The 16,823-nt window shown below is 34.9% G+C and overlaps 1 protein-coding gene across 1 annotated transcript in view; it reads right to left on the minus strand.

Moving 5' to 3' along the window:
* Positions 1-16,823, minus strand: part of SPEF2 (sperm flagellar 2) — a 190,167-nt gene that overhangs the window by 108,519 nt on the left and 64,825 nt on the right. The window contains exons 11-14 of the mRNA XM_012002382.1: positions 5,149-5,368; positions 3,779-3,933; positions 2,147-2,222; positions 721-782 (exon numbers count right to left, since the gene is read on the minus strand). Coding sequence (XP_011857772.1) covers positions 721-782; positions 2,147-2,222; positions 3,779-3,933; positions 5,149-5,368 — 513 coding nt within the window. The remainder of the gene's footprint in view (positions 1-720; positions 783-2,146; positions 2,223-3,778; positions 3,934-5,148; positions 5,369-16,823) is intronic.

Here is a 16,823-nt window from a genome sequence, read left to right on the forward strand (position 1 = left end):
TAAAACATACTTATCCTTTCTGCTAATTCATATTTCAAATTCACAGAGTAAATAAGTCTCCTTTTCCTGCTTTTTCTGAACCCATTTCTCTCCCATTGCTCATCTTGTTTTCAGTTTGGTGTATATCCTTCCAAAACTTTTTCTATCTTTAAGCACTTTTGAAACCTAAAATATTATAAAACTGTTTTTCATGATAAGATGCATAATAAAAAAATCAAATGTAACACAAACAATAAAATTTCACTTGATTTAATCTGGTCATTTTATTTGATGACCGATTAGTTTCCATTAGCAGAAATAGTGAGTGAACTTTGTAAACATTTTTTCAGGCATTAATAAAAAAAATTCTGTAGAGTCACTAACAAGAGTAAAGATAAATTCTGGAAAAAATATTTAAAGGTAAAGAGGGTATGAGTGAAATAAAAGTCATAAATTAAATGGTAAAGATTAAATGAATTTGGCCTCAGTCTAAAATTTTTAAAAGCACATATTTATTACCCTGGCAAAATTGAAGAGTAATTTCCACTGCTTTCAATATGAATATTGAGAATACAAAGAATGCTAAGTAAAGTCAGATGACCTAATATTATACCATCAAATTTACTTTGAAATCAAAGAAGAACACATTGCCATTTCATTGCATTTGAAGACACTCCAAAACGCCATTAATCATGACATGTTTTATTATGCTAGTAGCTAAAATTAGATCATAATACTTACTTTTAAGAAACTATCACTGGATTTGATTTCTTCAGCTTTTGGTGTTTTATCAGCATTAGCACCTAGCAATAGGAAAAGCGGTAAAACAAATTTCTGGTATTTACACCTAACAACCACAGTAGTATTTGACCATCTATGGTTTTGGACATAAGGGTTATCAGATCCAGCTATGCCTGAGATACTCAGAGGAAGGAAGTAATAGAATCACCACAGCATAGCTTTTACCTTCACTCACACCATTAAGATCCTGGCCACTATGTGTCTTGGTGGTTTCCATCCCTCCCTATCTCCCTCCCTTCCTCCCTGCCTTCCTGCATGATCTGAGCTCATAAAAATATCGTTAGGAATACTTTAACACAGTCGGGGGTCGCTTTTCAGAAGACAGTCAAGCTTTTCAAAAAAATGTTAAAATGTTATTTTTTTACACTTTTATTTTCCTGGATTACCAAGTTATAGATAAATGTCTTAAAAGCAGATGACTCTAGAAGTCAGAGGTGTTTTAACTTAAATTCTATGAAAAAAAGAGAAGTTTTAACACTGTGTTTATAATTACTTAGACTAATGTATAATAAAATATGTAATAAAATACTTATAATAGTTTTAAAAAATCAACTAAAATTATCTCTTAAGAAACAGATAACAGGAATAAGGGACAGATAGCGTCCTCTTAAGAAAGGAAAGTCCAACCTCTCTGGAGTGTTGTATGCTCATAGTAAACCTGGACATTGCTCAATGGTAATGGCAATAATAATGATAGCACAGGAGGAGCTCGCTTCATGCTAGAATATGAGGAAGCTATTTAATATGGCAAAGCCTTCACTAGCACATACAGGAAAAAATATTTAATACTTAAAATTGTTTTCCTTCAATGGTTCTACAAAGGAGTTGAAGGACTGCAGCCCAGATCCCAAGGGAGATAACTTTTTGTTATGTTTGGGAAACTTAATTGTATTGGCAGTGCCCAAGGCTGAGAATAAACTTAGGAACCACTGTGCATATAGGTTAAAAAGACCAGCCCCTACAGTCTTCTGCAATACAATAAACAAAGCAGGAGTACGTTTGTAGAAAGCCCCAATTGTACTCATACACACAGTCTTACACACAGGTGAGAACAAGAAAAGACTGTCTGTCCCCTTGCACAGACAGGAAGAATGAGGATGATTTATTCTGGCTTCTTTCATAGTAGCAGCAAAACTAATTAACCATTTGAAGGAGACTCAAAAGATTTTCTTGTAATTTTCATCTCATCCCCAGTTGTAGGAAAGAGTGATCTTGCTCCCTCTGTCAAATGGCCGTATGTAGACAACTATATAAAACTCCCTTTGCTTCTTGTTTATTTCCCTGAAAGCATGTTCGTGCTCACATATGTGTTCTCATTGTTTCTCTCTCTAATGTAAATAATAGATGATTTGTTTTGAGATCTTACTAAGTATCGTTTCACCTTCTGTTTCTGGTAATACTTCATTTGAAACTGGACCAGCTGAAAATACATTTTGTGGATCCTTTGGAGAGAAAACAAACACAGGGAGGGATTTTACCATTGCTATATTTTAATAATTCTCCTAATTTTATATCTATAAGTAAAGGTTTGAGAACAAATACTTTTTATCTATAACATTAATGATTTTAAAGGAGATTAAAGTTTCAGTCCTAAATTCTTATTTCCAGAAACAAACAAGATTGGATAATTGCACTTATAGAAATACACAGTAACCTGTGATGTAATCTGTCTTTTGAATGATCTTCAATTACTATGTAAAATATGCCCATTACTATTTTGAAAAGATAATGGAACCTAAGGAAAGGGTAGAGTTTACAGAAAACCATCTTGAACAATCCTAGAGATGTCAGTCATAGCCATAGGGTAATTTTTAAAAAATGTACATTGTCTATTACTTTATTGATTAAAATATAAAGATATTACAACATGGAAGAAGAGAGAGCCCACCATGAAGAAAACTTCTCCCAGTTATTTTCAAAATTAATTGTTAAATGACATTTATTTTTGCAGGCTATGCAAATGATCTGGATCAGATTATCAGCTAATTCATTCAGTTGCAGAGGCAGCATAAGGTAGAGAGAGGAAAGAGTAGTGGACTTACAATCTGGAACCTTAATCATAGAGAAGCCATTGACAAGCCTTCTGACTCCAAGCAAACCAATTCATGCTTAGGGTCTTTACTACATGCTCTGTAGAATGAGGGAGCTGGACTACATCAAGGATTCTGAAGGTGGGGCTACATTTTCCTATTCACCCCTCCACCCCAGGAATCATTATGCAATAATGAAATGAGATGCAATATTGATGGGAATATGATACAGGTAAACCTTTCAGAGAGCCATCCCCCAATTGACATCTACTAATGTAGATCAGGTGTCAGCATACTACAGCTCATAGACCACAAAGGCCTACCGACAGTTTTCATACAGTTTCTGAACACCACTTCAGCAGCTGACCACTGTGAGACTGGAGACAGAGACTGGAGTCCTCCTCTACCTCTGTACCTGCTGGGATTCTACATCTGCCTCAACCACTGCCCAGGGCCAGCATTGGTCTCTGACTATACACTGGGGACTTTGATGTTGGCAACTGCCAGAAGCTGGGTGGGAGGATCTCTGTGCAGGAGTTGGTGACTTCTTGAGTTCCCGCAAAAGAATTATATACCACCCTCCCAACCTCCACAATTCAATCACTTCACCCACCCCCACTCACCAGCTAGTGGCTCTTTCATTGGGAGAATGGCTCCAGCTGACGGCTACTAGACCCAGAGGGGGCCCATCACACAAGACGGTCTACCCAGACAAACTGGTGGGAAGCAGGAGTTTTCTCTCTTGTTATACAAGTACCCACATAATATCCTTGATTTTACCTCTTGGCCTCAAATTTATCCTAAATATTTAACTTAAATATTTATTCTCTAGACTTTTGCAGAACCTAAAATTTTACTCTCTGGGTTTGTACCGAAGAAACTTCTGGTCTAGAAGACTTTTTAAATTCCATCTAGCTCCAAATCTCTAATGTGCTAGGCGCAGAAGAGAAAACTAGAATCACACTTGCCTGGCTTTCTTTAATCTCCTCCTGCAGAACTGGTAGAGCATTTTCTTCATCTTTTTTCTGAATTGGCAGAACCTCACTGACTTTTTCATTGTCATGAAATGCTTGGATAGCTTCTTGGACAAGAGTGTCAATAGAAAGTATCCGCATAGGAAAGTCTAAAGTACAAAATATAATCTTATAAAATAGCTTTTCATTTGGGAACTGGAAATTGTCTTTATGTGCTGGTTTTGCCCTATAACAGTCTTTCAGGCCCACTAGAACTGTCTTTTGGATCAAGCTTATTTTTTGTTTGTTTTGTTTTGTTTTGTTTGAGACAGAGTCTCACTCTGTGGCCCAGGCTGGAGTGCAGTGGCGTTATCTCGGCTCACTGCAATCTCCGTCTCCCAGGTTCAAGTAATTCTACTGCCTCAGCCTCCTGAGTAGCTGGGATTACAGGTGCATGCCACCACACCCAGCTAAATTTTGTATTTTTAGTAGAGATGGGGTTTCACCATGTTGGACAGGTTGGTCTCAAACTATTGACCTCAGATGATCCGCTCATCTCGGCCTCCCAAAGTGCAGGGATTACAAGCATGGGCCACCACACCCAGGTGGATCAAGCTTCTTTTTAAAAAATGTGATAAGGCCTGGCGCGGTGGCTCATGCTTGTAATCCCAGCATTTTAGGGGGCCGAGGTGGGTGGATCATGAGATGAGGAGATTGAGACCATCCTGGCCAACATGGTGAAACCCTGTCTCTACTAAAAATACAAAAATTAGCCGGGTGTGGTGGCACGAAAAAATAAATCCGTCTCAAAATAAATAAATAAATAAATAAATAAATAAATAAATATAAAATAGATAAAAATTGTGATAAAATTCAAATAACATAAAGTTAAGCACTTCCACCATTTAAAGGATACATTTCAGTAGCACTTAGATATTCACAATGTGTGCAATCATCACTATTATTTTGTTCCTGAAATTTTTAATCACCCTGAAAGGAAATCCCAAATCAATTGAGCTGTCACTCTCATTCCCCTACCCCTGCCTCTCACGTCCAATAATTCGCTTCTTTCTCTATGGATTTGCCTATTTTGGATATTTCATACAAGTGGGCTCATACATTATGTGACCTTTTGTGTCTGGCTTTTTTCACTTAGCATAACGTGGTCAAGGATCATCCATGTTGTAGCATGTATCAACATTTCACTCATTTTTATGGCTGAATAATCATAGCCTGGAAAATTATAAAATTTTTGATGATAGAGATTTCCCAACATATCAGCAATGCTTGTTGTATGGTTTTTCTTTTTATAGACATAGACATTTGCAGCTACAGTCAGTGTAAATAGGACCTAATGGCAGGCAGAGCAGGAGAAAAAATTCTACCTTTTTGTAGAGACCTTAAAATGGTAGTTTTTCCACTTAATGTTTTCCCCAGTAAGCATCCTTTAACAGCAAATGAAGGTAATTCAGGTGTTGTTGATTCTGCTCGAGGAGGAAGAGATTTTTCAACTAGCCTGTGAAGAATATGGCCCAGTATGCAATTGTTGGAGGGTGGTAAATTGTCAACCATTTCTTCTGGTAAGGCCCACTCTCCAACCATGTTCTGTAAAAATAACAATCAAATAAACAGAAATATTCTGAAAAGTGGAATTTAGGTATATGAAATATTTAAAAGTCAAAAGTAAATCCAAATCATAGCCAACAAAAGCCAATCAATACTTTAATTATATTATAAAAATGAGTAATAACATTAATAATAGTTTCATAGTAGAGGGCAGAAAAATGCTTCTTACATAAAAGCAAAAAATAAAAATAAAAAATAAAAAATCTTAGCTTATGAAAGTGAGCATATAAATTGAGACATTTTGTAATCTAGGTTGAATATTAAGACATTTAAATTGATGTTATCACCAGTAAGCAGATAAAAGACAGTAATCATTTCTCTGCTATCTTATGCAAGTATTAACTTTATTTTATAATATTTTAAAGTAATAAAGATAAAAGAGAATTTTCATGTTCAATATCTCTAAGTCTAGCGTGTTTAACTCCCACTTCATTCAGGTTTCTTGATGAAATGATCAAATGATTAGATGGAGAGAAAAAACACAGTACAGATCACATTCTCTGACTTGCATGTAATATAACTAGAAGTTGATTTCAGAAACATAGAAAAAAATAAGTATTTAAAATGAAAAGCATTCTTTAAAAATGATTCTTGTATGAAAGAGGAAATTGAGACTATAAAGTCTAAAAGGAACATTAAAACAACAGATTTATTAAAAATATGGGGTGGGATCAAACTGTACATATGGGAAAATACCCCTTAGCCTAAAATGCCTTGATCGAGGTGCGGCATTCAGTAAATCAGTAGAGTGACTAGAGTAAATAATATTCTATTGAATATTTCAAAATAGCCAGTAGAGAACCATTCAAATGTTCCTAGCATAAAGAAAAGATAAATGTTTAATATGACAGATACCCCAATTACCCTGATTTGATTATTACATATTTTATAAATGCATCAATACATGTGTTTATTATGTATCAATAAAAAAATTAAAAAGAAGGAAAATAAACAAAGTAGACATTAAAATCGGGAATAAAAGTAATTTTAAAATAATCAAACTTGGAAGAAGAAACTTGTAAAAATAAAAATGGAAATTAATAAATTACAGAGGAAAACTATCCAGATACACTTTATTGATAAAATTCTAAAACTTATCCTTATTAATAATGATAATGAAATTTCTACTACTTTGACACAAAAGTGAAGAATAGCAAGTATCAACGTTGGAACATAATAGGAAAAAAGGTAACAGCAGACACATGTACTCTCTGTTCATCATAGCACTATTCACAATAGCAAAAACATTGAATCAACCGAAGTACCCATGAAGAGTGGAATGGATAAAGAAAATGTGGTATATGTACACCATGGAATAGCACACAGTCATAAAAAAGAATGATGTTGTGTCCTTTGCAGCAATATGGGTGCAGCTGGAGGCCATTATCTTAAGCAAACTAATGCAGAAGCAGAAAATCAATACTGCATGTTCTCACTTATAAGTGGGAGCTAAACACTGGGTACACACGGACATAACGATGAGAACAGTGAACACTGGGGACTACTAGAGGGAGGAGATGCAGAGAGTGGCAAGGGCTAAAAAACTACCTCTTGGGAACTATGCTCATTAGCTGGGTGACAGGTTCAGTCACACCCCAAACCTAGCATCATGCAATATACTTCTGTAACAATCTGTAACAAATGTTACAGAAGTATTTTGCATGGTATAATTTTAATAAAAGTAGGAAGCGGGAAGAAAAAGAAGACATTAGGTACAACTATACTATAGTAAATTTGGATTTATAACTGCATGGTAATAAATGATATTCTAAGAAAGTGCAAATGATTAAAATTAAGTAAAATCTTTGAAAAAATAAAAGCCATGAAATAAATGAAAAAGATGTCATAGAACTATACTTATGAAAATTGAAGACACTAATGGTTTACAGAAAAATTTTGTTTCCTTAACTGAACAGAAATTTAAATGTTTAAAAGTCTTCTGGAGTATAGAAGAAGATAGAAAGCTTTCCTGTTTATTTGGCAAGACTAATATAACCCTTATACAGAAAATGTATCAAAGATAATTGACAAAAACAACATCCCAAAAGAAAACTACAAGCCAATCTCCCTTGGAAATATTTGGCACAAATCATGCATCAACATTAAAGTCAACGTAATATTAACAGACAATAAAGATACTAATTGACATTAACTCCATACTACGTAGCATATACTATTGTTTTCATGCATTATGTCAAACGATTCTCACACAACTCTTACACACATAGTATTATTATTATCTTCCCGATTTATGGAAGAAAAATCTGAGTATTGCAAAGACTAAGTTATTTTTCCATGGTCACAATAAAGAGTAAGGGCAAAACCTAGATTGGAACCCAGGCAGTCAGATCCCAGAACATGTACTCATATCCAGTATATGATGTTGACTTTATCCCACCATGACTGAATAAGAATTATTTCATGAATCCAAGGAAGCTTAAATACTAGAAAGCCTATGTACTATATTCATTAATAGGTTAAAATAAAAAAATAAAAGCATAAGATCATTCTGACAAAGAAACAACTGATACAACTCAAAATTCATTTCTGATTTTAAAAATACAAGAAAAACAAACAAAATAAAACCATATCTTAGTACGTTATGAATTGAAGATACCTTTCCTAACACTCTCTAGACCAATGGTAAACCAAAATAAACTACACATTTTTCCATTAAAGGCAAGAACAAGAAAAAGTTGCTCATCATGAGTACTATTAGTCACATTATTTGGGAAGTTCTAGCTAGTGCAACAAAATAAGAAAAAGAAAGAAGCAGCACTGTCTCTAGGAGTAATGGTGGCTGCTGAAGAGCAGAGTTCCTTGTGCAGAGGTGGCAGCTATAACCTGAACTGCTGCTAGTGCTCTGGGGTGGTTGTGGCAGTGACAGTTTTCTTGTCAGACTTTGCTATGATGGTTCCAGTGATTTTCTTTGGAAGTTTAACCTTGAGTCTACTTTTGAGCCCACCTACAGATTCTTTGAGCCACCCACCATATTTTGAGAATTTTCTTTTCTTGCTTATTCAACAAGGATCCTTTTGTTTTTGCCTGCAAATATTTTGCTTGCAAAATTTTTTTGCTTGCAATTTTTTTTTTGCTTGCAAAAGCTGACAAAATCAATGGAATTAACAAAAAATTTATAGAGTCTATATATAGAAAGCTTCAAAATTTGACTATTAAGAAAAATGACTTGAACAGAGGGTGAGATAAAAAGGTTCAAAATTATAAACCATTTAATTCTCCCCCAAATTAATCTAATTTAATGTTTAATGACAACAAAAGTGCTAGTGTCATTTCCCCCTAGTCATCGCTCAAAGGTTGATATGACAAATGATTTGAAAGTTAAAGTGGGCCAGGTGCAGTGGCTTACGCCTGTAATCCCAGCATTTTGGGAGGCTGAGGTGGGCAGATCACGAGGTCACGAGTTTGAAACCAGCCTGAACAACATGGTGAAACCCCGTCTCTACTAAAAATACAAAAATTTGCGCCACTGCACTCCAGCCTGGGCGATAGAGCTAGACTCCATCTCAAAACAAAAGTTAAAGTGCAAGAAGATATATAATGGGCAAAAAAACAATCCATTAAAAATACTTAAAAAGGAAAGTAATGGTAGTGTTGCCTTATAAGTTATGAAAGTGCTTTTAAAAAATATGGTAATGAAAAGAATGAGTTACAGGGACAGAATATTCAGTGTACAAAAATATAGATTCCAGAAACAGATCTAATTATATGTAAAAGTTTAGTATGTAATAAGGTTTATACTTCACATTAGCAGAGAAAGATTATTTTACAACTGGTATTTGAATAACTATTTATATATTTGGAAAAAATAATGTTAGATATCCTTATACTTTCATAAAAATAAATTGACACCAGAAGAATGAACGACGTAAACAAGAACTCTAACAGCATGAAAATTTGGGCGAACACTGATATGCTCCACGATTGTTTCTCCAAGCACAACACCAAAGCTGAAAATCACAAAGGAAAAAGTTGGTAGTTTGATCACACTCTACAAAAACAAAATCTTCTGCACATTCTCAGGCACACACACACACACATAACTCACACACTTCAAAAACAACAAACAAAAGCAAAATATCTGCAATATATGTATGTGTATATTCATATATATTTGACAATAGGTTAAGAATTTTAGTACATAAAGTAGATATTCAGAAAAAGAAAAATAAAAGAAAAATGGTGGAAAGGATATAAATGGGCAATTTTGACAGTAGAACAAAATGGCCAATGAGTTTATAAAGAAATCTTCAAATTCATAGTAATAAAAGATATCCAGATAAAGCTATTATGTATCATATTTTGCCTAAAACCAAAAGATTGAGTCATACTTCTCATTCACCACTGTTAAGAGGGTAAATTAGTATATTGATTTATCGCATTTTCAAAAGTATCAAAAATTGCTGCAATAGTTCTGTCATAACAATAAAAATAATGAAGACATACAAGTCAGAGAAGAATTAAGATTTTTTATTTACATATACATATAGGTAAAATGGTATTTTTCTGTAGTCACTTGAGGATCCTTAAAAATTATCTTCAGTGCACATAAAATATATTTAATAACATGATATGTGATAATTTCATTATCTAGATATTATTCCATTTGCACTCTATCAAAGAGAGAATAGAAATACATGTAATTTATATTTTAAAATTATTTGGAATTAGTACTTATAACCTATTTATTAAACTATTCAAACTTCAAAAAACCCCATATATTGTTTCAGCAGTGCAGAGATGTCAAATCATAGTGCAATATTGAAAATTAGAAATTCCAAGATATATTAGTATTTTTTTAATCATGTAAGTCTCCTCAAAATTGTATCTCAGATGATCAGTTCTATTAGCACTTCTATTGTATCACTGCCCTTAATCATCTTAATGTAAGTCTTTTCAGTCCAAAGATCTGGGATAGAGAAACATAAGCAATGTCCCTTTGGGGAGATAAAGGAGCTGCCTCATCAACATAGGTGCTTGTGAAATCCAAAGAGGGAACCAAAACAAAAGACAGGATATGTTATATTTCATTATTTTTCTTTAAAAACACCAGCCAACTTCTGCTAGTCTGGATTGCCTTAAGTCAGTTTTTTTTTTTTTTTTTTGAGGAAGGTATGTGTCTTTGTCTTGTGTGTGATTTAGCTCAAGTTTCCTAATCATTTTCTGGAGGGGACCTCTCTGAAAAGCTCTAGTTTAAAAATGATGGGCCAAATTTGACCATTAATTTGAATGACTTTTTTTCATATTAGTCAAATAGATGATGTATGGTTTATACATATTACTACACTATCATTAAGTAATGAGCAAGTCACATTTCTGGCTTATAAATAAATGCCCGTATTACATTTTTAATCCTTAACTCTTAATTAATATGACAAAGTGGCCCTCAGTAACAGATTAAGTCTACAAGTGGAGTTATTTATTTAAATAACTTGAAGTAAGAAAAGTTTGTTTAGGCCACTTTTGACAATATTTCTATAATTATGCTATGTCATATAGAAATAAGCATATCCCTATGTTCTTGCTTTTCTTTCATCAGTATTCTTTTCATACCCATTATCTGACAAAGCACGCTTACTCAGAATATAAGTTGTCAAATTTGGTAAATGTTATGAATGGCTTGTCTGATTTGGCACCAGAATTTCTGATATGAGAACATTGCAGATAAGAAAACACTTTTTGAAACAAATTTTTAAAACCCTAAAGTGCTCGTAGTAAGTTTTTCTTTAAAATTGGTGTAATGTAGTTATACACAAATTTTAGTACATTTAGTATATAAATATAATCCTATTTGGCTGCCAATTCTATACATACTATTCTGTATTTATAAAAATTATTTTGTTTTAGTTTACTGCCTTTGGTCTTTCTAGGAACTCTGCACATAATGATAATCTGCATTGTTCAAAATTAGCCAGATACTAATAGGATCTGCAAAATTATTGATTGCACTATAATTGATTTCTTGCTTCTGCTTTCATTTGTTGGAATTATTTATTCTTCAAATTAGACAAATGGTGATTATTTTGTGTAATGCGGCCAATTAGAAACTAACCAAATAAGAAAACAGAAGCTATAGAAATTATGTAATTTTACAATAAAAAAGGTGATATTTCCAAGGCCAAGTTGAAGTGGAAAGTTGCCAATATTGTAATGATTTTGAGCTGTTCAGTCACTTAACCCTTTGAAAGGAAGCAGTCTTAGGCTTAACTCAGATGACTTGAGTTTCTATTGTATAATGCTTCTGCTACTTGCTTGCTTTGCACTCTCACTAATTCCGTCATCTTTGCAGCGTAGTAACAATATGTGTATCACCAGACTGTTGTAAAGATTAAATGAAATAATGCTTGTGTGAGAAACCTATGTGCCCTCTGACTATAAACAGTTTAGGAGTTCTCAGGTAGCTGCTGAAGGCATGTAAGAGCGCCACATCCAGCCACACTCCAATCTGAAAGGCCTGCTTCCTCACGAAGAATCCGAATAGCCCTCTTCCATCACTAAGCTAGCGGTAGAATGTGGCCAAACACAATGGAATAGGATGTCACTGTGATGAGAACAGAATGCTTAGGCTGACCTGTGGAGATTAGCATATAAAGGATTTGGTGGAACACATTGAGCAGAATCACTGTCAAAGGAAAGCCTATGAAGTTCCTAGCAAAGACCAAAAATAAAGGCTGAGTCAAGATAAGCATCTCAAAGGGGAGGAAATTGGAACATCATGAGTGAAAAGAGATCAGAAGAACTGGAGAAAGAAGAAATTCAGATTAAAAAGATGGTTATTAGTTTAACGACAATGAGCTAAAGAGATTTACTAGTTCACTAGTGATGAGGAATCAAAAATTTTTATCAGATCTCTATTTTACATATTTGTTATCTATGTAGATATGATTAAATTATTTATATAATAAAACATAAATTATTTACTCTTTCAGATATTGTTGTAAATAGACACCTGACTATGAGGCCCACACTTTGACGCCCAGAGTGGGTAAAACCAGGTAAGTATCACATGGTATAAACAATTGCTTTAACGAGATATTCTTTCTGTGTAGATGTACTAGTCCCTGATTTATGTAAACTGTCATGAACATGTAGGAAACAATTATTAAGATGTCTTGATTTTAATACAAATATTTTAATTGCACCTGCATAAATACTATCAGTATGCATTTTTGAGAAGGTGTAAGTATAAGATTCAGGATCCATCAACACCTAGGAGGTCTGACTCTCCCTGTGAAGTTTAGTCTACCTACACAGAGATCATAAAATTACAACAGAGAGTAAATAGACTCTGCCTATGGTAAAAAGTCACAACCTGTTCACTAGCACTGGTTTTTGTTTATTTGTTTTGAGACGGAGTCTCACTCTGTCACCCAGGCCAGAGTGCAATAGTGCGATCTTGGCTCACTGCAGCCTCCATCTCCCAAGTTCAAGCAATTATCCTGCCTCAGCCTCCCAAATAGCAGGGATTGCAGGCATGTGCCACCACATAGCTAATTTTTGTATTTTTAGTAGAGATGAGGTTTCACCATGTTGGCCAGGTTGGTCTTGAACTCCTGAACTCAAATGATCCACCCACCTCAGCCTCCCAAAGTGCTGGGATTACAGGCGTGAGTCACAGTGTCTGGTCCACTAGCACTGTTTTTATTAATTGACCTACACTGACCTTTCCAGAACCTGAATTCTGAATTCCTCAACCCATAGTATCTACTATTTTTACAGATCCCATCTTTACAGATCACATGGGCTTACCACTCTGCTATCCAGTCTGGATCCAAAGCACTCACATGCCTCCCTATACCCTAATGTAGGAGCCTAATGGTGACCTGGGGTTCTGATTCTGATTACTTCCAGTCTCGTATCTTTTTATTTTTTTGTGGCCTAATGTGTCAGTATCCTTGGTCTCCTTGTTATGAATCATGGCTAATAGAATCATGAGCATTTACAAACAGAGTCTACTTGGAAACAAACATGCTTGAATGTTGGCTGAGTTGCACACTTCAAGGGCAAGCTTGGGCTCCCACGTGTCCACTGAGTTCCCTTCTTGATTGTATCGTTGCCCAAGTGATTGAATGATGCTGCTGATTACCCCTGTAAAAACCACATGTATCTCATTCTCATTCTTGCCACTTCTAAACATCCAAGTTGGGGACAGAGCTTCCTCATTCACCCTTTCAAAAAGTGGGGAGAGCTGACTTACTTAGATCCATTTGAATAAACAGAATCTGGGCCTTTGGACATATTCGTTAATGCATAAAATCTCAGAGCACCTAGCACAAAATTCAACAAACAAATAATAGAGTTACAAGAATAATACTTTAGTAGAGACATTCAAAGGTGGCTTTTGTAGAGGAGTAGTACTAGTCTGAAGGTACATATAATCCAGTGTTTGTCTTCATGGATCACTAGAACTTCCCAACATCTGCATGGCCTGATATGTCCCAGATGTTCCCAATTTAGTGTGTTCTAAATACTTCAGAATTAAATTACTGATACATTTAGAAAGACAAGGTAAGTGCCTTTTCCTCTAAGAGACAGAAAGGACCTTCTAGGAGGATACAACACTTACACTGTTTTTGATACCTCCTAGTTTCCTTGGTTTCCTGAAATGCAATCTTTTTTTAACCTATATTTGATAAGACCCAACAACAGATTATCTTGCTGCAGTGGCCCAAGGACTTAGGGCAGAAGCTTCTAACAGACTGACTTCAAGACATTCCGTATGCAGTGACTCCACAAAATGAGGCTATGCCCCTTTTAGAGGGCAGCCAATGTACTGTAACTCTACCATGGCAAGACATTCAAGCTGCCTTGATCTACGGCTAGCTTTCCCTTGGCCTACCACTCTGCAGGTGTGGCTTGGCTGGCTCTTCCCTTGGCACACCACTTTCCCTTGGCACAACACTCTATAATACTTAAAATATAGTTAAGACTTGTACTAGCAGCCTCAGAAGTAGTTGTAGCCATTACCAATCCTCAAATTTCAGAGAAATTTGAATTTATGTTCATCATGATGGACATTTCTTTAGCTATTCAAGATGTCCAGGAAGTCTTTTTCACCAGACATGTCCATTTTTATTGGTCTGAATCCCTGTAAAGCACTCCTATAACTCCCTGGCTTCTCTTGGAGCACAATTACCACTTGGACTACATCTTCTAAGACAGTGGCTTTCAAACATTTTTGACTAGGTCTCCCCGTAAAAAAAAAAAAAAAATGCATTCTACATTGTGACCCAGCATTTCTGTACAAGTAGATATAAAATGCACAAAAAATTTATGAAATGCTTATCATCACTACTTGTGATATGCTTTATTTCCTGTTGTATTGCATTGCATTTTATTATATTTACTTTGTCCTTTTTAAAAATAAATACTGGTTGTGACCTAAATTAATTTCACAATCTGGTTTCAATCTCTTTTTGGACAACAAATAGTAAAGGATATTTCACTGGACAAGATACCAGGAACCCTCAGTTCTAATCTCATGTCTATAATTACCATCTTGGGTTTATTTTTCTAGATATCTTCAAATAGGGAGAGTAATTCTTTTTTTTTTTTTTTTTTTTTGATACAGAGTCTCGCTCTGTCACCCAGGCTGGAGTACAGTGGCATGATCTTGATTCACTGCAAGCTCCGTCTCCCGGGTTCATGCCATTCTCCTGCCTCAACCTTCCGAGTAGCTGGGACTACAGGTGCCCACCACCACAGCCAGCTATTTTTTTTGTTGTTGTTGTTGTATTTTTAGTAGAGACGGGGTTTCACCGTGTTAGTCAGGATGGTCTCGATCTCCTGACGTTGTGATCCGCCTGCCTCAGCCTCCCAAAATGCTGGGATTACAGACTTGAGCCACCGTGCCCGGCCGTAATTCTTAATTTTATACTAACAGTGACTCAACTCAGAGAGTCAGAGAGTCAAAGTATATTTTTAAAGTAATATAGCTCTCAGTATAATTTCTCATAATTGGTTATAATTAATTTAAAGACCAGCTCACTCATATGCTAGATTTTATTTGTATTATTAGATTTTAGTTATTGGTTACCTGTTTTCTAGTACTTTGGAAAACTGTATTTTGTACAATTGCTGTTCTTAAATTTTTTTATAATGTGAATCTCTAAAAACTCTTATCAACAGGTACATTATTATTATGCAAAATGCAATAAAACTTTAGGCTTATTGGAAAATAGACAAATTAATAGTTAAATTGTATCCAAAAAAAAAAAAAAAGTATTAGTGAGTGAGAGGTTAGGTAATTTATTAACTCAAGCCCAAATCCTTGGGCAGAAAATGATGTCTTAACCAGGGACAAGCCGATTGCCCATTTATAGTATTTTGAGTTGTTGCACAGTCTACATGTTTCCATTGGAAGATTGTTAGAAATAACCAAGATTGGTATCTTCAGAGATTATTGAAAAAGTCTGGATGCTGGAAGTGACTCTTAGTTAAGGACACCCAAACACACTTCATAAGCTTAGTTTGGGCTACAGGCTTGAAATTTAATGAAGCCATGGAAAAAATACAAAGATAGAAGAATCTAAGCTCACAGCTCATACGGTTAGGTCCGTTTTGCGCTAATACCTTTAAATCAACTGACGCCTACTCATACTTCACAAATCAACCGAATTTCATCCCTTCCAATGTGTCCCATAACCTCCTACTCTTATCTACACAGCATCATTCTCTGGAATGGTTTTTCTCTCATCCCTACTAAACTATGAACACTGGGAGGGAAGGATCTCTGTCTTATTTAACTTTATATCTTCAAGACCTAGAACAGTGCTGGTAGAAGTAGGCACTCAATAGATATCTATTTATTGAATGAATGAATCAATCAGTATTATAGGCTCAATATATGTGAACAGAATAAGTGAGTGACTAAATTGAAATTCAATTTTAGTGATTGAAACTAAGTACAAAGATGACTTAGGCCTCCAAATAAGATAGGCATAACCCAAAACTAGGGACAAGATCAGAAAGTATAATCCTCATAGACAGAAGCTAGCAAAAATCCACATACCACAGATGACATTAGCTAATATAGTAAGCATCTCCCAAAGTAACAACCTGTAGTATGATTTAAAGTGTGTTGTTAAATTATGGCATCTCTTTTTTTGTCAGCAAAAAGCATTTCATTTAAGATGTAATATATAAAAAACAATTTATTAATTTGGGTCTTTCCAACAAACTATGCCAGAGACTTAACAGGGAGGAGAGAGGTGTTGTAATGCCATTTTTAGGTACAAAAACAAATTAAAGTATTTCAATTTTCTGATGTTTTATCTCAGAGAAAAGATGGAGGACAAGTCTTAATTTTTTTAATAGAAATATCCCCAAATCACCTAAAGCAAATGGGTAACATCATTTAGGGAAAAATAAATCCCTTGAGAACATTGACTATATTCACATTACCACAAATCCTATG

Source organism: Mandrillus leucophaeus, unplaced genomic scaffold (assembly GCF_000951045.1).
Source record: "Mandrillus leucophaeus isolate KB7577 unplaced genomic scaffold, Mleu.le_1.0 Scaffold684, whole genome shotgun sequence".
Classification (NCBI taxonomy): domain Eukaryota; kingdom Metazoa; phylum Chordata; class Mammalia; order Primates; family Cercopithecidae; genus Mandrillus; species Mandrillus leucophaeus.